A 21,907-nucleotide genomic window follows, 5' to 3' on the forward strand; every position below is an offset into this window, starting at 1 on the left:
TCTAGAGCAATGCAGCACCTCAACTGTTCACTTATGTCTGTCCTTTTTTATAGCAGGACTTTGCACTCCCTGTTTTGTGATATTTTTAAAGTAAAAGGTAGAACTAACAATAACAAGTATTATTAAATATTTACATTTTACACAGTATTTAAATATTTATTTTTTAATAGCTTATATTACTGACAACTGAAAGTTAAATTAATCAAAAACACACTGTTCTTCAAATCTAAAATCAAATTTGATATCTTATTCCCAAACCCGAACCTTTTTTTTTTCTAGGAAACAGACAGGGGGACAAACACCGGTAGCATGTTTTAATGGTCCTGTATTTGTGGTATTAGGAGAAGCTTCTGCTCTTGCAGAACCAGAAACCGGCCTGCTTCATTTCCTGACTGAAGCTTTACACAAATACCAATTACAGACTACATACATCATGACATGAGCATGAACGAACTTCTGAAATGACCACTGAAACTGTTAGATATTATATTATATTATATTATATTATAATATTACCAGGGCGGCATGGTGGCGCAGTGGGTAGTGCTGTCGCCTCACAGCAAGAATGGCCTGGGTTTGATTCCCGGCCGGGCGACCAGGGTCATTTCTGTGTGGAGTTTGCCTGTTCTCCCCGTGTCTGCGTGGGTTTCCTCCGGGTACTCCGGTTTCCTCCCACAGTCCAAAGACATGCAGTCAGGCCAATTGGACATGGTAAATTGCCCCTAGGTGTGAGTGATGGTGTGAATGTGTATGTCTGTCTGTCTGCCCTGCGATGGACTGGCGACCTGTCCAGGGTGTATCCTGCCTTCCGCCCAATGACAGCTGGGATAGGCTCCAGCACCCCACCGCGACCCAGAAGGATAAGCGGTTTAGATGATGTATGTATGTATAATATTACCTTCTTAGAAAAGTCACAGGGTTGGTCTTATTGTCATCCCAAATGAAATGAAATAAATAAATGTGCCAGACAAAGGGCACAAATGTTGTAAGCTCACTGAGCTCATATGACCATCGCTGCGTCCAGGTGCTGTTACAGTATGGTTACTTCACTCTCTTCTGACACTGAACTCAGCTGAGTCGTCCTCTTTGTTGAGATGGCTCTCCACATACGACACACCATCCCACCTCTGTGAAAACAATTTTCGGCTTGCAAAAATCAGTTTATAATTTTTCTTTATACAGTGACTAAATAAAGCAATGAGTCACAAAAACAACTGTGATAAAACCACTGCAGCCCACAACCCCCAGTACTTTTGTAAAGCAGTGATATAAGCTCTCTGGACAAAAAGTGACATGCATTTTTTTTTTCAAAACTTGGTTTTGTGTGCCCTCGTCTTAATGACAGCGTCAATCGTGTCAGCTAAAGATTACACCACTCTTCCACAGGGTGCACATTTCAGAGTTTATGTTTGCCTATTTCAGCATTTCACCTGCTGTTCAACATTGAGAATTCAGATTGAGCTCTGGTATTTTTGTTAATCAGTCAAAGTGGCCCACTGTACCATCATATCTGTTGAACCAATTACATACAGACACCCTGCTGTTGTCATCCTGGAACGTGGGAGTTTCAATATTGTGTTCTGCTCAGACTAGAAGCACAAAGTTAGCAAAAAAAAGGTGACAAGTGTAATCCTTAGTTGACACTTCTGGTGTTAAGGCAAGGGGATGCTAAACCAAGTATTAGAGAAGAAATGATGCATACAAATATTTTTTTGGCTGGAAATCTTACAATGCAATAAGATAAATTACACTGGTGTTCAACAAATTATTTAAATGACTAATAATAACAACATTTGCAATAAACGATTCTTCTGCCAGGCAATGTAGTTCATGAAAGAGTAGGCTAGTTACCAAGCATATAATGCTCAAAGATTATCCTATGAATGACAAAATGTCTTTTTAACTTGGTATATCATTTTTTTTTAATTCTATAGTTATGATGGTAAACAAAGGTCACTCAGAGAGGTCTGACGTGAAACGGACCATTCTAGAGAAAGTTATCAGAGTTAGAACTGTTCACAGTATGAACCAGATGTCCAAAAGTCATTCATGGAAGAGTTTTTTTAGGGTAAAACAGTACCCAAAAAATGTTTTGTCAGATATACCACTATTTTACTACTATCCTCTTTACTTAGAAAACTCAAAAGACATGGGTAGGTTCACTGGTCATTCTGGAAGGCAAATAAAATGACTATATTTGCATTGCAGGCATCAGAATTTCTAGTTCTCATCACCACCACTAAAGTAATCAGAGTTGGTCTCTCTATAATGCACCATTTCACAGTAACACAGTTTTAATTTACTTATATTTACTTTTTTTAACTACTTTACCGTTTCCAAAAAAGTTGGGACGCTGTGAGAAATATGAATAAAAACAGCATGCAATGAAGTGAAAATCATTTAAATCTTATATTTAATTACACATAGTACAAACACATGTTGAAACTGAGAAATTTTACTGTTTTTTGAAAAATACATGCCCATTTTGAATTTCATGCCAGCAACATGTTTCAAAAAACCTGGTGGAACATCTCACAAGTTAATTGGCAACAGGTCAGTAACATGACTGGGTTTCAAAAGAGCATCCCAGAGAGGCTGAGTCTTTCAAAAGTAAAGATGGGGAGGGGTTCACCACTCTGTGAAAGACTGTACAGGCAAATAGTGCAACAATTCAAGAATAGCGTTTCTCAACATAAAATAGCAGAAAACTTCAAGATTTCATCATTTATGAGACATAACACCATTAAAAGATTCAGAGAACTTGGGGAGGTTTGATGTGCAATGGACAAATTCAAAAAACCAATATTGGCTGGCAGCACTGTAGTTTCTGTAGTGGAAACAGGATCCAGAAATGCCAACACCTTTTCTGGGCTAAAGCTCATTTAAGATGGACTGAGGCGAAGTGGAAAAGTGTCCTGTGATGCACTGAATTAAAATCTGAAGCTCTTTTTTGAAATCATGGATGCCATGTCCTCTGAGCTAAAGAGGAGGGGGACCATCTGTCTTGTTATTGGTGCACAGTTCAAAAGCCAACATACGTGATGGTACAGGGGTGCATTAGTGCATATGGCATGGGTGACCTGCATATCTGTGAAGGCCCATTAATGCTGAATGATATATAAAGCTTTTGGAGCAACATACGCTGCCTTCCAGACAACATATTTTTCAGGGAAAGTCTTGCTTATTTCAGCAAGACAACACCAAACTACATTCAGCACTTATTACAACAGCATGGCTCTGCGGTCAAAGAGTTCGGGTGCTAAACTGGCCTGCCTGCAGTCAAGACTTTCACCCACTGAAAACATTGGGCACATTATGAAACACAAAATTCGGCCAAGGGGACCCCAAATTGTTGAACAGCTGAAATCCTACAATCAAATAAGAATGGGATAACAATTACTTTCAAAGTCACAACAATATTGTTGTTAAAAGAGGTGATGCAAGGCAGCGATAAAGATGCCCCGTCACAACTTTTTGGAAACGTGATGCTGGCATCACATTCAAAATGGGTTTATATTTTTCAAAAACCAATGAAATTTCTCAGTTTCAACATTTGACATGCTGTCTTTGTACTGTTTTATAATATATATATATATATATATATATAAATATATATATATATATATATATATATATATATATATATAAATATAAGGTATAAATGATTTGCACATCATTACATTCTGTTTTTATTTACATTTTTTGCACAGCAACCAACTTTTTTTGGAAATTGGGCTGTACATCTGTGACTGAATTATGCAGAATTCAACTGATGTGTGTGGTCATATCTGTTTGTTTCATAAGCAAAATATGGCTGACAGTATGAATACATGCTCACTTGATGCCGCAGTATCTTAGATCATCTTTGCAGGCCATATGGAGAAGGCTGTCCAAGGTGAACCCGTGAGCTAGGAGCTGTAGGACAAGACACATGCATTCACCTTCACACAATAATGATGAGGTTTGCAAGCCCTGCAAAACTCTCTGTATGTCAGTGCTGAGTGAAATGTAAGAGAGCTGCACTCACTGTGCCTATGGTATGCTCATCCACTGGTACAGCCCTCAGCCAGCGCACCATGGCCGACGTCTGAGTGTTCTGGCACACAGGTTTATTACCTGTGGATATAATGACATGACATAACATGCTGACACTGTCTGAACTAATAGGTGTGGCCTTCCTCTGCTCTGTCTGATGAGAAGCTCATTCGAAACTTACACAAATAAAAAAAAATCTCCATTCTCCATAGCATCAAGTCAAAACTTTGTAGTGATGACAGTATAGCAAAGCAAGACAGAGGGAGGAAAAGGTGATGTTTTGAACGTGCTGCCTTACAGGATGGTGGTCTTAACAGAGCTTTCATTCAAAGCCTAATCAAACATGCATACAGGTATGTAATGTTTATCTATAAGAAGCCTCACTGATAATGTGTGTCCTCACAGGCAGACGATGAAACCTTAAACAGCTGAAGAGTCAGTATAACAAATTAAACAAAACTATCCTACTTTCATGGGTTACGCCTAACAGTAAAACATGTCTATTTCAACGACTGAATACTAGGGGTATAAAACACAAACCCTAAAGGTTTGGCTTGGACCTGGGCTAGGTGTGACTGACTAACTATCATTATTATGGCAAAATCCTACAGCTGTACAGGTAAGTGTTGTAGACATGCATCAGCAAGTGAGGGTGATCTAAGTGAAGGTGTATGCACCACACCTCCGTCTCACCTTTCAGGAGGCTCAGGTAAGAGCTTTCTTTGACACATAGATAATTCAGATATTAACATAGTAATATAACAAAAATCTAAATCTATCTTAAAATCAAAATACAGCCACTAAATGAAATAATGAAGACTGTAGGAGAGGAAAGACACACAACCTAGAAGAGAGAAAAAAAGAAGTTACCACTGCTCTCAGGTGCAGTCTTGACCTTGAAGGCATCTATCTCTTCTTGTTTACTTTGCATAGAGTTCCTCAGAAGCTCCTGGTACTCTTTCTCTTTTTCACTTAGCTGAGCCAGCAACCTGGAAATGTAAAAACATAGCAAGGCTCCCTTCAGATGTTTGCATTGTATTCAGTCACAGCCCCCTTCTGGTCATTTATGAGGCACTTGAAATACTCAGAGTGTTCAGATTAACTTATAGGATTTAGCAAACTCGTACACCCCAAGTACACCCTAAACACTTTAAAAAGGTGATTATTAATGGTTATGTTCAAGTTCCTTCACTAGCTGCATAACGTGTGTGTGTAATTAACGTGTATGTGTGCGCATGCTTAACAAAATTTATATTTATACATAAATTAACTTCAGTAAGCATTTATTTAATTATTCAAAAATCACTAAGCTGGGTTCAGGGTACCTCCTAGTCTCCTGGCATAACTGGCTAAATTCTTGGGCAAGAGGGCTGCAGGTGCTGAGAAGGCCATTGAATGGACTGGGACTGGCGGCCTCCACTGCATGCTTCTTCGGGTCCTGAGATGTTCCCTCATGTTCAGTGTGGGACTCTGGTTCCTGACTACTCTTTTTGGTCTCTTCTGATTCAGTAGAGCCCTCCTCCATTTCAAAGGATGACTGCAGCTGCAGCTTTAGCTCTGGGAAACACAACAAAGGGGTGTGAGGGTGATGGGAAGTGGCTAGTGAACGATGGACTGGCCACAAAGTCAGCATGTAGACTGTGGGAAGAGTATACCTGGCAGGAGCACAGTGATAGCATCTTGCACAGCCTGTCTGAGCAGGTTATCCAGAGCAAACATCCAGTGAGGCTTTACCTGCCGCTGTCGCAGCACCTTCTTTACCTACAGACATCATAGCAATACCCTCATTAAGTTATGAAGCAATTAAACAAAATATATCTTCTGCTGACACTGAGCCAGATGTACAAAAGATTTCATGATGCATTCTGACTGAGAAAAACAGATGTATTGTGTACAAAACTGGACTACAAGGCTAAATGTGCAATGTCTGACAACAAATGCAGCTAGAAATTGACAAGTAAATGTGCATGGCAGCCTTCCTGTAGTCATAAAATCTTAGGAGACACATTCAAGCTACATGGAAATCGTATATTTGTTTAAATTTGTGTCTCAAAGTCCACCTGTGATCCAAGACTGATGTTTATACCGGGTATGAACACTGTCTTAGTGGTAGCATCTCAAAAGCTGCTGGGAGTCTTACTTTAACAATGGCAATAGCATAGCAATGTAGACCAAGGGTGTCTAATCATATTTGCATATGGCTGGTGTGTTTGCAGGCTTTTCATGCAGTAAAACAGGCACACACATGATCAATTGTTCCAAGATGGTGACCAGCTGATTAAATGAGTAGAATCAGGTGTACTTTTGCTTGTTTGAAATGAAATGCTGTAGCCGCACTGGCCCTTTGTGGATAAAATTTGAGACTTTTGTTCTAGATAGAAGCACAGGCCTTGAACGTGTGCTGAAGGAATACAACTCTCAGAATTCCTCCCGAAGTTCATCTAGTGACTGCTATGGTGTTGTCTTTGTCTGAGTAAAATTACACCCCAGGAAAATATTTTGATGGGAAACAGTTTTTACTTTTAGCCCAAAGCTTCTTCACAGCTCGACTTTGCATCTCTCAAAAAATCTTAAATTAGTTGGCAGTCCCATGTTTGTATGATCAGCTAAACTGAATGTTAATTTCAGAGGCACTGTGAGCACATACTCCATCACATCAAGGCATATTTTATGCTATACTCTGTCAAGTATGTGCATCTGGTCGACTCTGCTCATTATACCAAAAGCACCACATACAGCATCTTGGAAGCTGAAGAGTGCCACCTGCAGGCTACAGAGAGGCACTGCATCAGTTTGCAGGCTGGAGCGGAGCTTCAGAAGCCTGTTGGTGAGCTGTTTCCTATCTGGGGAGCGGATGTTCTCTCGCAGGCAGCCAATCAGTTGCTTGATGTGCTCTGAGGTAATGGTTGGTTCCTCAGTCTGTGGTATGGGAAGAAACAATTCAACAACAGAACAGAACAAAACAGACAAACGCTTGCTAACAGCTCTTGTGTAGTAAAACAATGATTTTTACGGTGACTCTCTCTTGAAAGATTCTGAATCGATTCACAAAATGTCATAATCAGAGTTCTGCAATTCTTCCATGCACCCAGAGAAATTACAAATTAAGACAACTTTGCTGGCTTGGAGAAGGAAAAATGCAAGATTTTACTGATGCATGCATGTTTGCAGTCACAAACTGGTCACGAATTTCATGTACCTCTGTGAAGCTGGACCCCCATGTGCTCAGAATTGAATTAAAAACACTACTATTTATATGTGCTGCATTTGTGCTGGTTTGTGCAGTAGGAATCATCATTTGTGCTAGCACGGCTTTTGAGAAATTAAACATTATATTTTATTACCTGTGATGTCACGCAGTCCCCCCATCAATGTCTAAAACGCACAAAAATGGTCTCTATTGTTTGTGCTGGTTTGTGCTGTTAAAAGAAATTTTAACTCCCAAGTTATAAAACCATTATGTTTCAATGAGTAATGTCACTCTGCCCCCCAATCAATGTCCAAATGGCGCCAAAATGGTCTCGTTCGTTTGTGCTGCATTTGTGCTGCTAAAATAAACATCTGTGCTACTTAAATTCTCAAGATTTTAAGCAACAAGGTTTCACGTGTGATATCACTCAGCCCACCTCCCAATAGTCTCGCTCGTTTGTGCTGTGTTTGAGCTGATTTGTCCCATTAAAGGAAATATTTGTGCTGTTTTAATTCTTAAGTTATTGCATAAACAGTTTTTGTCATGAGCGACATCATTTACCACACAATTGACACTAGTTGACAAAGATCTGAGAAACTCGCTTTTGCCTCCTGAGTAGCCGCTGTCCCTGATTACAACAGTGTTATCTGGCTGAGTGGTGTCACTTTTTTGTAAACATCATGGCTTTATAACTTGAGAATTCAAAATAGCACAAACCAGCATGAAAGTAGAACAAATGAGACCATCTCTGTGCGTTTTAGACATTGATGGGGGGCTGACTGATGTCATAATAAAATATAATGTTTAATTTCTCAAAAATGGTACCAGCACAAATGACGATTCCTATGGCACAAACCAGCACAAACTAATAGTGGTATTTTTATTCCATTTCTGATCATATGGGGGGCCAGCTTCACAAAGGTATTTTGATATGAAATAAATAGCCTGAAACCATAGCAAAGACTACTGCTAATGACAAATACAGTAACAAAAAAAATCATATTGTGGAAATAAAAATAAATAGAAATAAAAAAAAATGAGATTCATCAAGAACTGTTTTATAATTGCATCTTGGCACTGTATACCTGTGGCAGTGACTCCTGAATGTTGCCCACTACATGGCTGATGTAATCAGTAAGCACTTTGTGCAGTGTGTTCCTCCTCTCACTGTCCTTCCTTAGCAGGAACAGGCCCATGTTCTCCCCCGAAACTGCTGGACTCGACAAGTCCCCCTGAGGCTCATCTGGCACTCTGGCACACCCACACACCAGCACACAGACACAGACAGACACACCACTCCAGTTACATTCACTGATGATTTGTGCAATGTGGTCAGGGTCAATATGTGAAGACAAGACATGCTGTTGTTCCTTAACTCACGCCAGGAAGCTGTTGGTGCTGGGAGGGCTCTCTGAGATTTCAATTTGTCTAACATGGAGCATAGATCTCCTTAGATCAAGGGAGCTGGACAGGTCAGTCCTATCAGTTTCCATGTCGTCCACATGTGTGACTAAAGGCACAGACAAGCTCCTGTGGTACTCTCCTACAACCACATACCACACTTAGTACATATTATTCTTATACTTACATAATCATCCATGATAATACTCTAGATTACCATGTTGTACACAAATATAAAGCAAGGAAAATTGTAAAAGAAGGACATTTGAGAGACAATATCATAACTAAATTACCTCAATATGTAGTTACTTACACTATAACATAAAAATCTTCATACAAAAGGAAGCCTAATTAACTCATACAGAAAACAGTGTCAACTTTGCTGTAGTGTTAAAAAGCCTTTTGGCTCACCGGATGAGCTGGCCTCATTCTCAGCTGAGTCTGGCAGTTGTTTGGCTCTCTTCCTGGGACTGCCCCTAAGGATGGGATTCTTCAGCAGCTCTGAGGCTGTGGCCCTCTTGTCCGGGTTAGGCTCAAAACAACACATTATGAAGGCTTTGACCTCCTCTGACATGGACTCTGGCACACTGGGGTGAATCTTAAACATGCCCACCTGTAATATATGTACGCTGCCTTAATACTCAGGTGATCATTTCTGTCACCGGATCACAACATGTCTACAATATGTAAACCTCCAACAAAATGTTGTATGCATGCCAATGAGAAAACTGCTTTTGTAGGACTGCAAAATTTAAATTCTAGTAACAGCACAGAGACAGCATTAATTCCAGTACCTTAAACATAGCGGCCTGTGGGCTGCCCAGCTCATGAAAGGGAGGTTTCCCTGTGGCCATCTCTATAATGGTACAGCCCAGGGACCAGATATCAGCTGGCTTTCCATAGCCCCTTGGGCCCTGGTCTATAATCTCTGGAGCCATGTACTGCAGAGTACCTGTACACGTTGGTAATAAAATATGTGGTTTAGAAAGTTTAAGAGGTTTATAATGCACACACAAAATAAAAAGCTTAATAGTCATTTAATACAGCATCCCTTTATAGAAAGTGTAGAGTTTAGACTTCAGAAAGAAAGCATACACTGTTTAAAGTAAAGACTTCCTTCCGTGTTACCTCATCCCCAGCCTCTCAGAATGGGCAACAGAACATACTTGATTTCTCAACAAAAGTATATACCACACACACACACACACACACACACACACACACACACACACACACACACACACGCATCACTGAAATCATGTCGTACAATGTTTTTTTGCACTTGTTCATGTTTTCACATGTACCACAATACTCCATATACCACACACCACTGAATGTCAATGTTTCTGTTGATATCTTTTGCACTGTCTTGTTTGTGCACCAGTGTCTTTGCGTATGTAAAAAGGAAACAAAAGACGTAAAGAGAAAGAGTGAAAAAGAGAAAGAGTAAAAAAGAGAAAGAGAAAGAGAAAGAAAGAGAAAGAGAGAGACAGAGAGACAGAGAGAGAGAGAGAGAGAGAGAGAGAGAGAGAGAGAGAGAGAGACAGACAGACAGATAGACAGACAGACAGACAGACAGTTCCTACGTATTGAATTTGGCTACACATGCCTGCCATGTCCTGACAGATCAAGGCCCATATTTATCAAACTCCTGACAGTAAAAATGCTGATCTGGAGTCAGCTTACAGCTTTTAAATGATACTGAACAGAACTACATAAACCGAAGAAACTTGATCTTAGATCAGTGCTCTTACTTTGAAATGCTTGATAAATATGGAACCAAATCGATGTCAAATGAGGTGTGAATGTGCCCAAGTTTGTCCAAGACAAACGGTAATAGCTCTGACTCCTCATCAGACACGTGCACACACAAAAATCAGTGAGCGTGAAAAGTACATACAGAAAGTGCTAATAAAGTGATTTAATGGCAAAGTTCACCTGTAAAGGTCTCTGTACATGGGTTGATTCCAGCTAGTCTTTTAGATGTTCCAAAGTCAGATATCTTGAGTACACCACTGTATGTGTTAATCAGGACATTGTCACCCTGGTGAGAGAATTAATACCATAAGAAGAAATTGGACCAAAAGGCTCATGTAGATAGAGTACAGCTGGATGCACTGATAGGACTGTACCTTGATATCTCGGTGAACTATCTGATTATCATGGAGGTATTTCAGTCCTTCCAGGATCTGCTTGGTGTAGAAGACAATGGTAGGTTCATTATCTTTAAGAGGACCCCACTTTGACCTTAAGAGAGAAGACAGGCTTCCTGTGGAGAGAACAAGGGAGAGTGGCTTGATTTTCCTTTGACACAGTTATGTGTATGTATGTATGTATGTATGTATGTATGTATGTCTATCATATCAGGTGAACTTTTACAAGCATTGCCTGTATTATAAAAGGCATCCATCCAAAAACAACTCTGTCCAGCCATGAAAGATCAAAGATTGAGCAAACTTCCAAGCAGCAAAGTTTGTACAGCTGAATGAATGGGGCAGAGTCAGAGAGAGAAGGAGCAATGTACCTCCTGGCACCTCCTCCATGAAAATTTTAATGAAGCCGCCCTCGCTGACCGAGCCCAGGTACTGGACAATGTTACGGTGCTTCAGCCTCTTGTGTAAGGCTATCTCCTCATGGAGTGGCTGGGAATACCTGCCATTCAACAAGACAAAGACCTATGTGTGAGACAAAAAACTTTGCACAATAACACTACTGAAGTGAACTTACCAATTACTCATGTTGCATGCTTCAAGGTTCTTATGACATTCTTGTTGACAGAAATAACATTTTGTGGAGAGGTCTCAGGCACTGAGTGGAAAAAGTTTAAACAGTCATCTTGAGGGCAACTGCTATAATGCCCTTGGGAACTCTGAATATGTTCAGCAAGGTCAAAACTTTTTCCGGATCAACAGAAAAGAGTAAATACAACTGGAAAGAACTCTGCACATCTGGTGAGTATAAACTGATCAGTCATGGTTCAGCATGGTATATTATTATGGTTTTCCCCCCAAGGACAATCTTAGAGCTCTGCCTGCACTGCATACTTTTGTGCTGTCCCTGCTCTGATACACCTAATTCAGCTCAGCAGGGGGCTAATAATAAGCTAATATGACTGGTGTGTTATAACATCTGCTTGCTTCATAGAAATTCTTTTGAATATAAACTCTAACCAAAGCCAAAACAGAAAGATAGTTGTTGTTTTGTTTATGGTTAGCAATGCCATGTTCCTTTGTGCGCTTGATAGTCATCGTGTGTGATAAGGTTAGTCTGGAACTTACAACAAAAGCATCTCAGTGTTAAGATCACCTTAACTGGTGAAAAGAGAGTTCAGTGTGACATTTGCTCTACCAATTAAGAATCATCTTTGTGCTAAAATAGACTGCTAAGGGGCTAACAGGTGACTAAAAAATATCTGAAAATTTGTTACAATCTTCATTTGTCAAAAGTTTGTGTGTAGAATCAAGCTGTATAGTATTAAACCCAGTATGGGAAAAAAAGCCCCCGTTGTTAGCTTGATGCTATGATATGGAAAATCTCATATTCCTGCCAGCAGAAATTTATATTTTTGTCACAGTTGTTTTTTTAATAAAGCACAAGGGGTTCCAAGTCTAGAGCTGGGGAGCACTGTGCTAGTAGAAAACCAGCCAATGAATCAAAGCTAAATAGCTAAATGTGTCCATACGTGCTGTCCTTCTCTGGGATTTCCTTGATGGCAATGCGCACTTGATTGCTCAGGTCTCGCCCAGCGTACACCACTCCATACGTTCCTCTCCCAAGCATCACCTTCTCTCCATTCTCCCCTTTCTCATACATGTACTAAGAGAATTAGAGAGAAAACATATTACAGAATATATCCCAGTGGCAGTGGTGATCTCCACATCTTGTTGGGTAAAGGGTCATTCCATGAAGGACCTTCCATCCAGGGTGCATTGACAGTACTGTCAGGTGCAGGATATAGAAGGTAGAGACTAAGCAGGACTGAACATAGCAAAGGTTGAAAAAGAAGGAGAGGATATGAGAACTGTGGATGATCTAAACATTGGCAATATGTATTCACCTACTCATTAACAGAAAATTTACCACCCATAAAACTGTAGTTTGTTGCTTTTCTGTGAGTGCCAGTTAATGAGAACACATTACTCCAACAAGATGAAGAAGTGATTAAAATGCAGTAATGTGGAAATGTGGGATATGAAGAATGTGCTCACCTCTAACACCCCTCCACTGACAGGGCTGGGGTCATCTAATGAAGCATCACCTTGACCTATCAGAAAGTTCACCAGCTCACAGAATCTAAGGGCATAGTGTAGCATTCACATGAGCAAAGTGAGTGGGGGCAAGGGGTGGGGAGAAAAGAAAAAAACAAAACAAACAAACAAACAAGAACAACAACAAAATATAAATTCGTATTCATTCATGGGTGCAGCCACACTAACTTACCATTACCTAGCAAACCATGAGTCAAATTCACCTTCACAACAATTCCTCTTTTTTGCTATTGTTTAAATCCCTGAAGAATAAAGTTAAAATTAAAAATGTTTTTTCAGTGCGTCATAATTGACATTCACAATTTTAGCTTAATGAATAATGAAATCATGTCAAAGAAAAGTTCCTGAGAAAAGAGAATCTCTCATCATTTCAACACAAAACTAGCAGTCTGTAAAGAGCAATACTTGCTGAAATTCTGTTCAATGTACAGTTGCGCCAAAAAAAACAAAAAAAAAAAGAAACTAATCCTACTTTAGAAACTGATCTTGGCTATAGCACACAAAAAATGACCAATATTTCCACATTTCCGCACCTTTTCTTTGGCTAGCTGAGTGTGTGTTAAGTCTAAGTGTGCAGCACTCACCCTTTGCAGTGCAGGTCACTGGGAAAGCACAGCTGGAAATCATCTGAGTTGTACAGAACATACAGGAAGCAGCTCCGCTCATCAAATTTAGAGATACTGAAACAGTTCATTATACATATGTTAATACTGACATCTGCATGACATGCAACATGATTAAAATGATCAATTATCTACTTTACCATAAGACATCTACATTTCCACTGATTTGATTGCCTAGCCATCCACTCTGCCAGTTTGTACACACTTCTACCCTACAAAATCTTCTTTAAGGGTTTTCCATTATTCGATAATATATGCAATACAAATATATGATAAAATATTTCAATGACAAAAAAAAACACAGGCAAAAAAGGTCAACTAAGATGGACTATGAAGCCATTGTTCATTAAAGTGCTGTGGATGCACTTCTCTATCAGCTCCATCTTTATATGTGGTGGCATGCTGCACTGAAACATATTCAAATTTCTTTTCTAAGTACTGATATAAGGAAATAAAATAAGACAGGGTATGAACGAGCACAAACTAACAAGAGAGCTGTAACTAAGCCCTATTCTACTAAAGTGCTGGTCTGATCTGTAATAACATGCTGCCAAATCCAGCAAGTGATTCGTGGAGCTAACATATGCTCGGAAAACAAGTCACCCACTGCTCTGAAACCTACCATGGGGACAAAAACAAGGGTAAAGTGCACAGTACACAGTGACTTCAACCTGCAGCCGAAAAGGCTGAAGCCATAGAGTCATGACCCAATCCACGTCCCAAAGGAGGAAGCTTCAAATATAGTAGAGAAAATTTCTCTAGGGTCATGAAGAGAGAGAGAGAGGGAGAGAGAGAGAGAGAGAAAGAAAAAGAGAAAGAGAACAAAGAGAGAGTGTTTAAGAGATGTGGTCAGTGTGATCCACAACTATACCTACCTCACTCCACGAATCGCTGAAGCAGGAAAGTTCCACTCATGGAGGCCTTTCTAGGTGAGACAAGACGAAATGTTTTATTCCAAAATGCTTATAACGGAAAACAAAAAAAATCTATATATTGAAAATGATCTATAATGCATTTTGAAACACGACCATAGATAAATGAACACAAACAAACACACATACATGTACATTTTATCCATCTAGTGAAACCATCACTAAAACACTATAGACTATGGTACACTATGATAAAGGCTAGGATATTTTTGACACAACGTGCTGCTCGATTGCATTCTATAAATGTTCAATAACAGTATTTTTTTAGGCTAACTTTAACAAAAACAAAAAAAAAGTCTAACGGTGCTTATCTGTGTTTTCAAACCTCAGAAGAAAAAAGAAATATTGTGATGTGTATCATGAAAATGTCAAGTATGGTGATGTTGTATATATCTGTATCGCCCACCCCTGAACACTGAAGTGACCTAGCTTAGTACGACCCAATGCAAATATATCCAAGTTAAACAATCTCTTCACCCACAGTGCTGGTACAGCATCTCGTGTGTAAACTTCACACTGTTGCGTCAAATTACACCGCCAGGAAACCAGACCCCGGCTGTGGTAACCGCTATGAACAGACAAGCATTACACACGGACTCTGACAAACTCACCTCTCTTTCATTTAATACATAAGCACCACATTAATAATTCAACACTGCATTAGAACACTGCCCTGCAGTCACACCAGTGCCATTCATCTAGAAACCACAGCTCACGGGCTTTGGCCAGCGTCTATGTGCAGACAGCAGAGCAGGCATGAGCAGGGCAGAACACTGATGTGTACCTTTAGTGGAGTAACGTGTCTCAGCTGTACGGTGCGGCTTTCGTCCTCCTCATTAACCCTCACTACACTGGGCTGGAACACTTTAGTGGGCTCCAGGATCAGGACCTGCAATCACAGATGTTATTCAAACTACTATCTGCAGTCCCCAACACTCAATAATGCACTATGCTTGTGGTCACCAACCTTCCTTCCGGAGAGCAACCTAAAACTCCAAAAAACACTCGGCAAAGACACTTTGCATAAACATAAATGAGTCCCAGCAGGCGTAGCTGGATAAAGTTGCAACTGAACTTTTTTAGGAAAACAGATCTGCAGCGTGCAGGTGATCACTACTCTATAACGATGCTGTAGTTTCACATCCTAAACATCCTAAAAGTCTTAAACTGGCAAACAGAACACACACTTACAGGGCAGCGGGATGTGGAAACAGTAGGTTTGCATGCTTGCACCAACAACTCCATCCAGAAGTCCACTTCTTCCTGTTTGGGGTGCTTCATCTCCAGGGGTTTAGCAAACTGCTTATACATTACGTATGTCTCCATGACAGAACTCAGATACCTAAAATAAATCCCACACTGAACAAATCAAGGCCAAGTAAAAGAGACCCAAACAAACCTAAACAAATGTATGATGACTCTCCTTTACTAAATAGCAAATTTAGTACATTTTTAGTAAATGCCTAACTGTAATCTGTTTTTTGTTTTGTTTTAAACATTTTTTTCTCCTAAATTTAGTTTCCAATTCCTCACCCACTAGCTAGTTCTGTCTCATCACACGACCAGGCTAGGAGGGTGAAAGGTAACACGTGCTTCCTCTGAGACGCATAAAGCCAGTCACCGTATTTTTTCAAACTATCGCTACCGTAATGTTACTGGACAACGTTTAACACACTTGAAGGAAAACGCTAACCACCAATTCTGTTACGTCAGCTAGCAGACACGCATGCTGGCTTGGATCATGCTTTTACACTGTCTTGGACTCCTGGTTAAATGATCAAAATCATGGGTATCCTTATAATAAAATGGGAGCTAATTCATTTTGAATACTGTCAACATGTAAGAATCGAACGTTGCGAACTTCATTCTGCATTTGCATGTGAAAAAGTGAGCAGAAGAATTTTCCCTGCAGAGAATCTAGAGCCTGCTTTAACCTTTCCTTTTATTCGCTCACTGATGCAACAAATAAGCCATGATTACTGTGAATGACATGTTTATGATGGTAAATTAAGGTGTGCTGTTTGCAAATGATATGTAAATAAGGGACTTGCACATGTTGGCTTGTCTCCAACCAACTTAAGTCGACTCATCAACTGCAGGTCAAATCAATGTTTATTTTGTTGTCATATGACAGTTTCATTAATCACAAGTGTAGTGGTTTTAACGTTTCAGGCACTTGAGTCTGCGCTTGTTTCTATGCAACTATGAGTAAGGACCGATGTCCAAATAGATATGTTTATGTGCCAGAAATGTGCATGATAAATATTAATTGGACATGATTTGGGACACTGACCACATTGGTGCATTCAGTCGGTAGAGTTTCTCAGAGGCCTCTATGACCTTCTTGTGCTCATTGGCCAGAATCCCAGCCCCGAGATAGAAGCCTACATCCCAGTAATTCTGCATCTTCTCCAGGCTGCCTTTCCTGCCAAGCAGACTACTGAGTGTGACGCCTGGCCCCCAGGAAAAATAAAGACAATAAAAACTGTGTCAGTTAGCTTATACTGAAAATTGATAAAGTAGGTTAATTACAGCTTACAGAGTTTCAATTGAGAACTCTGATGCTATTGATTCATGGTACTACCCCTGCATTAACAAAAAAAAATAGAAAATCTGCCATATTGTCCAAGCTCTGTGAGTTGCAAGAGAAGGCAATGAGTGTAAAAGGCTAAAAAATAAGATCTTACCTAGTGGACAAATGATGCGGAACAGACTCAGCTCACCCACAACTGTTATTGTTTTCTTAAATATATAGGGCAGAGAATAGATGTACAGGGTATGAATGACACAAACATACCAATCTTGCGCAGCTCAATAGAGGTGTCAAATTCATGGCCGGCAGCCATGAGGAGGACCACATTGTTAATACCCGAGTGTAGTGAAGGCTCCATCTCAAAGGCTTTACTGTACCTGTGAAAAAAGGCTCTGCTGATGATTCCAGCTTCCAGCATAATTGGGTGTAAAAAAGGCTTTTATACCAAGAAGTTTTACAAAAAAAAATCTTTCTTCTCCTTCCTGACTTTTCATCAGTGTCCAACAAAAACTTTTCATGCTCCAGCACAGTATACTATTCAAATTAGACCAGTTACTTATCATGTGCAACAGCTATCAACAGACTGACGTCAGACTCACTGTGAACCCTTCTGCACCTCACTTTAACATCAATGTATGAAAATGGTTGGTTAAGTTGAGGAATTTGTAGTCTAGGACTAAGCTTAGTCCTTGTGTGGGAAACCAGCCTAAAGTTATAAGCACCTGTTCCTGACAACCAACTCAGTTCCTAATAATGTTTTAGGGTTCTGCAGATCTTTTATTAGAAGCAGTTTTCATGTGCTGGTGCATTTCACTTCCTCAAAAAAGGGGTCCCATTCAACATTACGAACCTCAGAAGCAAAATTCCTAGTAAAATGGGAAGTTCCTTTCTAACGAGAAGGAATGAATGGCCTACTACTGAGGACTGTAAAAGTACTATAACAGAACCTTTAGTTTATGCTTTCAAGCATACACAGGGGCTCAAATCTTACAGGCAAAACAAGGACTCATTCTAGAGGAATACAAACAATAAGTGCAAAAGACAGCGACACTGGCCCTGCCTGCTAGGCCTGTAAAACAACACACCCACTAGATCATCCATACAATTGTTCTTTGTTTGAGCACTCTGCATAATGTTTGGTATGACTTCACTTGACTCTTACATTTTAAGGCTGAAAATAATAGAAGTATAGAATTTAAAGAATGCAGTCTTGCATTGTTGCTTAACTTTGCTGTTACGTAAAGACATCATTATGAATGTTGTAAGAGGAAACAATTTAATAGTGCTGTGCAAATGAATAGAGATGACAGAGCGACAGAGTGTATGTGTATCGTGCCTCACCAGTAGCAGGCCTGGTCACGGCTATGTGTGTCTGAGAAACCAGAACTCAAGAACATGTCCTTATAAATGCGTCCACAGAGGCAGTACACGTCTGATGCCACCTGCTCTCCTGACTCAACTAAGGGCAGAATGACTGATAAGGCTTTTGTACGGTCACCAGGTCGATTCCTCCTGGAAAGATTAGTCACAGTAGACAAGATGCAGGATCACAATTTTTATAATAACCACATTTAGGAGAACACAATAAAAATGAATTAGGCTTTATAAACAACATTATATTCTAAAGCAACAAAAAGACCATAAAGAGACAATGTATTGCAACAAAAGCAGCCCATAATTCTAGCCATGATTGTAACTTGCTTGTTTAATCAGTCAACAGGAAAGGTTACCTGTTCAGGGCAAATATGTACTGAAATTTGATGTTTGGCTGTGCTGTCACCATGCACATAGGCAGGTTATTCAGGGTTTCCACCAGATTAATTATGGACTCGTAGTCCTGTGGTGAAGCAAAGGATTAAATTACATTTAATTATTTACATGTTTTACAAGCAGAGGTCATAGTGACAGATTTGTTTGCCTCTTTGAGAACAAGATAATAGAATATGATTTAATTATTTTTTAACATCTATTCATGAATCAGTTTTTTTCCTGAATCATAGCAACAGGTCCAGCTAGAGAGCAGACTGAAATAAGAGCATGCACAAACAAGTCCATGTCTAACCCATATTGAGGATATGTATACAACACACATTCATTACATCATAACATGACACACGGCAATGTGGCAAGAATCTTAACAAGAGTTATTATTGCGAAAAAGGCCACAAGAAAGAGGCACTGAAATTAACAGTGTAGTGGGTGAACTTCTCACTGTTAGCTCGGAGTGGGTAATACCACAATATTTGTCATTATGGTGATACATTATGTCATGTCACAATATGTTTTTCTGAGTGTATCGTGGATATCATTAGAACTTGCAGTGCAGTATGTGAAACACTGAATAAAACAATTGCATTCATAGTTTCTGACATTGTTTGTTTAAATGTGGTGCTACGGGTTCTTTTTTGTCTGTTCCAACTTATCAAACCTCAGAAAATAAATATTGTGACGCATATCATATACCATGAAAATGTCCAGTATCCTGATAAATATCATGATATTATATTTTTGCCATATCGCCCAGCCCTATTCTTAGACATATTTTAAATCCTCACTGGGATGTCACGATAGGACAGCAGGAGACTCATGACGACGTCTGGGCTGAGGAGCTCCACAGTGTCCAGTCTTTTCTGGATGCGACCTAACTCCTGACTTAGGGCCTCCCCACTGAAATGCTCCCGCGCCATACGGATCTCCTGCCGGATGGACTCATGAAAGTACTCACTGCAGAGGAAGAGGAAGAATTCCATTTAAAGCTTTGATTTATGATGCAAACTAGTTTCAAGCTCTATAGTTTTAAGTCCAATGTTTAGTTGGGAACCTTTGGTCAACTAAAAAAATTTCCTACTAAAATGAAAGAACAGTGGACGGAAATGGATAGACCATGTTCACATATTGTCATCCACAGATTTTTTAGCACCAGTCACTCAAAAGCACACGAAGGACTGAGTGCACACGAACAACCACTGACCTTGCATGAATATGCACATTCTCCAACAGTTTGACCAGGCAGTCCACTAAAGGGGTCAGTAAAGATTCGATGGCAAAGGTGGGCTGCAAGAGTTCCTTGATACCCCGCATTAGATTTGCATCACAAGCAAACACTTTTCCTTGAGGTGACACCACGTATTGGATGAAAGTATAGCTTCCACACTGCTCCTGATGGGACATAAATCAATCAATTAATCACTGAGTCATATTGATCAGAATGAAGTATGCAGCTTGTTCCTATAGGAATCCAATCTTGTGTCTGTTATATCAAGAAATTTTAGCAACTTTTCAGCATGTGCCCATGCCAAAGACTGCAGGCACTTTGAGGATTCCGAGATGTTTGTGTATTTCTTTTTCAGTAAGTACAACTCAGCTCAAAAACGTCTTGCACAGTACGAGGAAAATTCCAGACCGCCCACCTTAAGCGCTTGAAGGTCATTCTCTTGCTTATTGCAGTACAGTACAACATTATTTGTCATGCTGAAACTTTCTCTCACACCGAGATGGTAGAAGAGTGAAGGCTGATGAAAAGTGTCACTCATCTCAACAACGGCAACATCTGCAACACACAAGCAGAACACAAACACAGCTGGATATATCTGAATAGTCCACTGTTTAAAAAGATTTAACAGGGCCAAATGGCATCGGAAAGCTCCAGCATGCCTGCACTTGCCTGCGTTGTAGAAACTATCCAGCGCGTCCGTGGTGCCTAGCGCCAAGCAGGCGAAGGGGAGTGTGTGGAGGAGGGCGCGTGAGTCTGCGCAGGCTTCCCTCAAGCAGCGCAGGGACAGGCTCTCCTCAGCCTGCGTCACCGAGGCGTCCTCCACGGCGATGTACACCACTGACAGGGCTCGGCTGCGGCTCCGCGGGGAAACCGAGCTTTTACTCGTTGCGCTCAGCTCGATGGCCAGAGGGTCCTGCCATAAACTTCCAGCCAAAACTAGCACGGGGTCTTTCCGTTTGACCTCGTGCAGGCTCATGCGCCTGCGCTCCGTCGTGTACATCGTTTCCGTTACTGGTTAGAAACTTTCTCCGTGGCGAATGTGAAGCGTAGACACTTCCTCTGTGGAGAGTGTGGACGAAATAAACGCCTTTTGTGGGAAGTGTGGTGAAACAGAAGCTCCTCCTCTTTTTTTTGCTTTCTGTCAATGACCTGGAGCTGAGAGGGCAGTTCTGCTGTGTAGCTTCTGTCTTAAACTATGGCGAAACTCTCCTTGAGGAATTTCCCAGGTGCGAGCAGTGGGCATGTGCTCTCCATCCCATTGGCTGCGCCGCGGCCACCCCCACTTCCACTGTGGGATGAGCCAACTGTCCTCTAAGAGTCAGCCTTGGTGTGGTTTTGTGACAAAACTGTAGAGATGGACGATACCGGGTCTGTTCTCTTCGTTCCGATAACACCAAAAGTAATACTAAAGCTAAAAAGTCTTTTTGTGCGTAAAAAGGGGAATTTATTGGGATTCCCCCAGTGAAATAGGCACTGTCAGGAAAAAAATGTCTGCTGCCCTTTACTTTGTGTGAAAATATGAAAATCTCCCGTCAGATAGACACATGAAAGAACTTGCTGCAGAGACAGAGATCTATAGTAACGCTTTCAGATTACGCTAATATTATTCAGTCAGAAACCTTTGGGCAACAAAACAATTCTCAGTCGGGGACAGTCCTACTAAAATGAACAGACAGTGGATGGAAATGAATGGAACAGGTCCCATATCTTCATCCACTAAAGCTCAAGAAACAATTTTTGGCATCAGTCACCACATGAATGGACAACTACTGATCTTGAGTGATTCCACAACAGCTTGGCCAGGATGTCCCCTAAAGGGCTCCGGAGGAGTTCAGTGGTAAAGCTAGCTCCTTTACAGTAGTATTAACTAAACTGCCACATAAACTGACCGTTTAATGAAGTGAAATATCTCCATAAGATCTGCCATCAT

At 40.5% G+C, this 21,907-nt stretch overlaps 1 protein-coding gene across 1 annotated transcript; it reads right to left on the reverse strand.

Annotated features, from left to right (window-relative positions):
* Nucleotides 1-719: 719 nt before the first annotated feature.
* si:ch211-1i11.3 (mitogen-activated protein kinase kinase kinase 5) lies at nt 720-21,178 on the reverse strand. The gene is made up of 28 exons (XM_036586882.1): nt 20,647-21,178; nt 20,393-20,532; nt 19,954-20,141; nt 19,538-19,706; nt 18,713-18,819; nt 18,324-18,494; nt 17,247-17,359; nt 16,743-16,902; nt 15,641-15,791; nt 15,234-15,338; nt 14,393-14,442; nt 13,479-13,574; nt 12,835-12,919; nt 12,309-12,442; nt 11,151-11,278; nt 10,759-10,895; nt 10,565-10,670; nt 9,421-9,578; nt 9,038-9,239; nt 8,606-8,768; nt 8,311-8,476; nt 6,772-6,954; nt 5,691-5,796; nt 5,361-5,592; nt 4,906-5,024; nt 4,028-4,116; nt 3,839-3,915; nt 720-1,127 (listed from the first exon to the last, which is right to left on the reverse strand). Exons 1-28 carry the CDS (start codon nt 20,975-20,977, stop codon nt 1,031-1,033), a joined length of 3,963 nt encoding a protein of 1,320 aa, XP_036442775.1. The 5' UTR covers nt 20,978-21,178; the 3' UTR covers nt 720-1,030.
* Nucleotides 21,179-21,907: the final 729 nt, after the last annotated feature.

This window comes from Colossoma macropomum, unplaced genomic scaffold, assembly GCF_904425465.1.
Source record: "Colossoma macropomum unplaced genomic scaffold, Colossoma_macropomum, whole genome shotgun sequence".
Lineage (NCBI taxonomy): Eukaryota > Metazoa > Chordata > Actinopteri > Characiformes > Serrasalmidae > Colossoma > Colossoma macropomum.